This window comes from Genypterus blacodes, unplaced genomic scaffold (assembly GCF_046128005.1).
Source record: "Genypterus blacodes isolate CSIRO-AG114 ecotype Tasmania unplaced genomic scaffold, CSIRO-AGI_Gbla_v1 ptg000361l_1, whole genome shotgun sequence".
NCBI lineage: Eukaryota > Metazoa > Chordata > Actinopteri > Ophidiiformes > Ophidiidae > Genypterus > Genypterus blacodes.
In genome coordinates, this window is record NW_027467144.1 from 37,501 (window position 1) to 39,728 (window position 2,228).

At 47.4% G+C, this 2,228-nt stretch overlaps 1 protein-coding gene across 1 annotated transcript in view; it reads right to left on the minus strand.

Moving 5' to 3' along the window:
* Positions 1-1,505, minus strand: part of stard15 (StAR-related lipid transfer (START) domain containing 15) — an 8,544-nt gene extending 7,039 nt beyond the window's left edge. Inside the window, exon 1 of the mRNA XM_076138344.1 lies at positions 877-1,505. Within this exon, the coding sequence (XP_075994459.1) occupies positions 877-1,023 (147 nt within the window). The 5' untranslated portion in view covers positions 1,024-1,505. The remainder of the gene's footprint in view (positions 1-876) is intronic.
* Between the last annotated feature and the right edge of the window lie 723 nt (positions 1,506-2,228).

The window sequence follows — 2,228 nt, forward strand, 5'->3', positions numbered from 1 at the left end:
TCATGGAGCCCAGAGAGACAAAGGGACAGCTTGACTCCTCTGTCCTCCTCACAAACACTTCCTGTCTTTCAGCTCACATCACATTTGATCTCTTTTCATTTTCATCAAAAAATTGTTACTTTAGATTTTTTTTTTTCTTAACTGGTACGAAACATTTCAACCTCTTTTCCAAAATGATTGATTTTATCCTCTGAACTTTTTAATTTGTTTTCCAACTAATATTCTAGAACCACTGGAGCCATTTCAGCGACCCCTTGACCCCTTGACCCCTTGAGCCTCCTCTAGGCCCTCACCAGCTTCTCGTTGACCAAAAGAACATTGTAAACAACTAAACGACATCTAGAGCTTCTGAAAGACCCTCAGGACCTTTTCAGAGAACTGACCAGGAGACCTGAACCTCCAGCATCTGCTCCACCTTTATGAAGAAGCTCTTAAAGAACCATCAAAGAGCCATCTCACTGACCCCTAGAACTTCCTATAGGACATCTCCAGCCTCCTGAAGTACCCAACAAACTTCCTCTCTAGCTCTAAAAGTACTTCTAGAGCTCCTAACTGATCTCTACAGGCTTCTTGCATGCCCCAAACCGTTCTCCCGCACCTACAGAGCCTCTTTAAAGCTTCAAGGCTCTCCAGGGCCCTCTAGAGTCTCCTCAATAACCCCTGATGCATTTCCTAGGACCTTTAGAACCTTCTCTGGACCCTCTAGGATCCCCCCCCCAACCCCCCTCGGAGATGACTATAACCTATTCACTCGCCTTTAGAACTTCCTGGTGGACCCTCAGTGAACATTTCCTTACCCAGCTCATTGTAAAGTGGTTCTATGCCTCCCCTCATCTGTAGTCCTAGCATGTGAATGTGATGTAGAGTGTCAGTCACCTTGAGCTTCTGGATGCTGTTGCTGTCCTCTTCTCTGCACCACACAGTCACTCCTCCTTTGCTGTATTTGCTGATCCATCCATCTGAACTCAGACATTGGTCTTTGAAAGAACAGAAGTCCGTGTCGTCTGGGATCTGGACGGGCATCTCCGCTGCCCCAACCCTCAAACAATCAGTCAAATAAGAAGGGAAATGAAAAAAGGAAAAAAAAACTGAACAGCTGCAGTTCTTTTTACATCAGCATCTCTCTCGCTCTGTCTCTCTCTCTCTCTGGCTCTCTCTCTCTCTGTCTCTAACTCTCTCTCTCTCTCTCTCTCTCTCTCTCTCTCTCTCTCTCTTCCTGTTTCGCTCTGTGGCTCCCCTCCTCCTACTTCTTTCGTCCTCTCCTTCGTCACTGAAACTCCTCCTTGGACAAACCTGTAGGTGTACCTGCTGAGGACGCCTGGCTTTAGGTTTTAGTGATGATTCTGCCAAAAACAAAATGGCTTCAATGTGCCAGAGGTCTTGAGCAAACGGCTGTGTGAGGAAGAGTCAGTGTGAGGGAGGAAGAGTCTGTAGGTGCAGCCGGAGGTTCTATTTGTCCTCAGCTTATACTGTTTGTTCTCCTCTTGCAGGTTCCTGGTTGCTCCTCTGGCTCAGGCTCAGCCTCTTTGCCTCCCATATGCGGCTCAGATCACAGCACAGATGGAAGAGAAGATGAAGAGGGCTCACTCTGCCTCAACGTTCACAACCGACTTTCTGAAGGCAACAGAGTTTTACAACATCTGTTTACATCCTAATGCAAATGAAATTGATAATAAGCTCACTTTGAGTAACAGATGATGTGATCATGAATCAGTGTATTGGTGTGTAAACGTTATCATCTGAGTTAGCCTTCATGCAGAATGCATTTGTCCAAAAAACAACTTGATTGACTTCCCTTCTGCAGCACCGCTGTGTACACAGAGTGAAAACAGTAGTTACTATCTCTTAAAGAGCCCCTGTCTGCCTGCTCTGTTCTGATTAGCCATGTGCCTCAGGGGTCAAACAGGAGCTCAGGGGTCAAACAGGAGCTTGGGGGTCAAACAGGAGCTCAGGGGTCAAACAGGAGCTCAGGGGTCAAACAGGAGCCCAGGGGTCAAACAGGAGCTCAAGGGCCAAACAGGAGCTCAGGGGTCAAACAGGAGCTCAGGGGTCAAACAGGAGCTCAGGAGCCAAACAGGAGCTCAAGGGTCAAACAGGAGCTCAGGGGCCAAACAGGAGCTCAGTGGTCTTGTACTTGGTGGACGTGTCTCACCTGCAGACGGTAGATTCACGTGTTACATGATGACATCAACATGTAACAAAAGGAAGAGAAGGACCTAACACAGCTC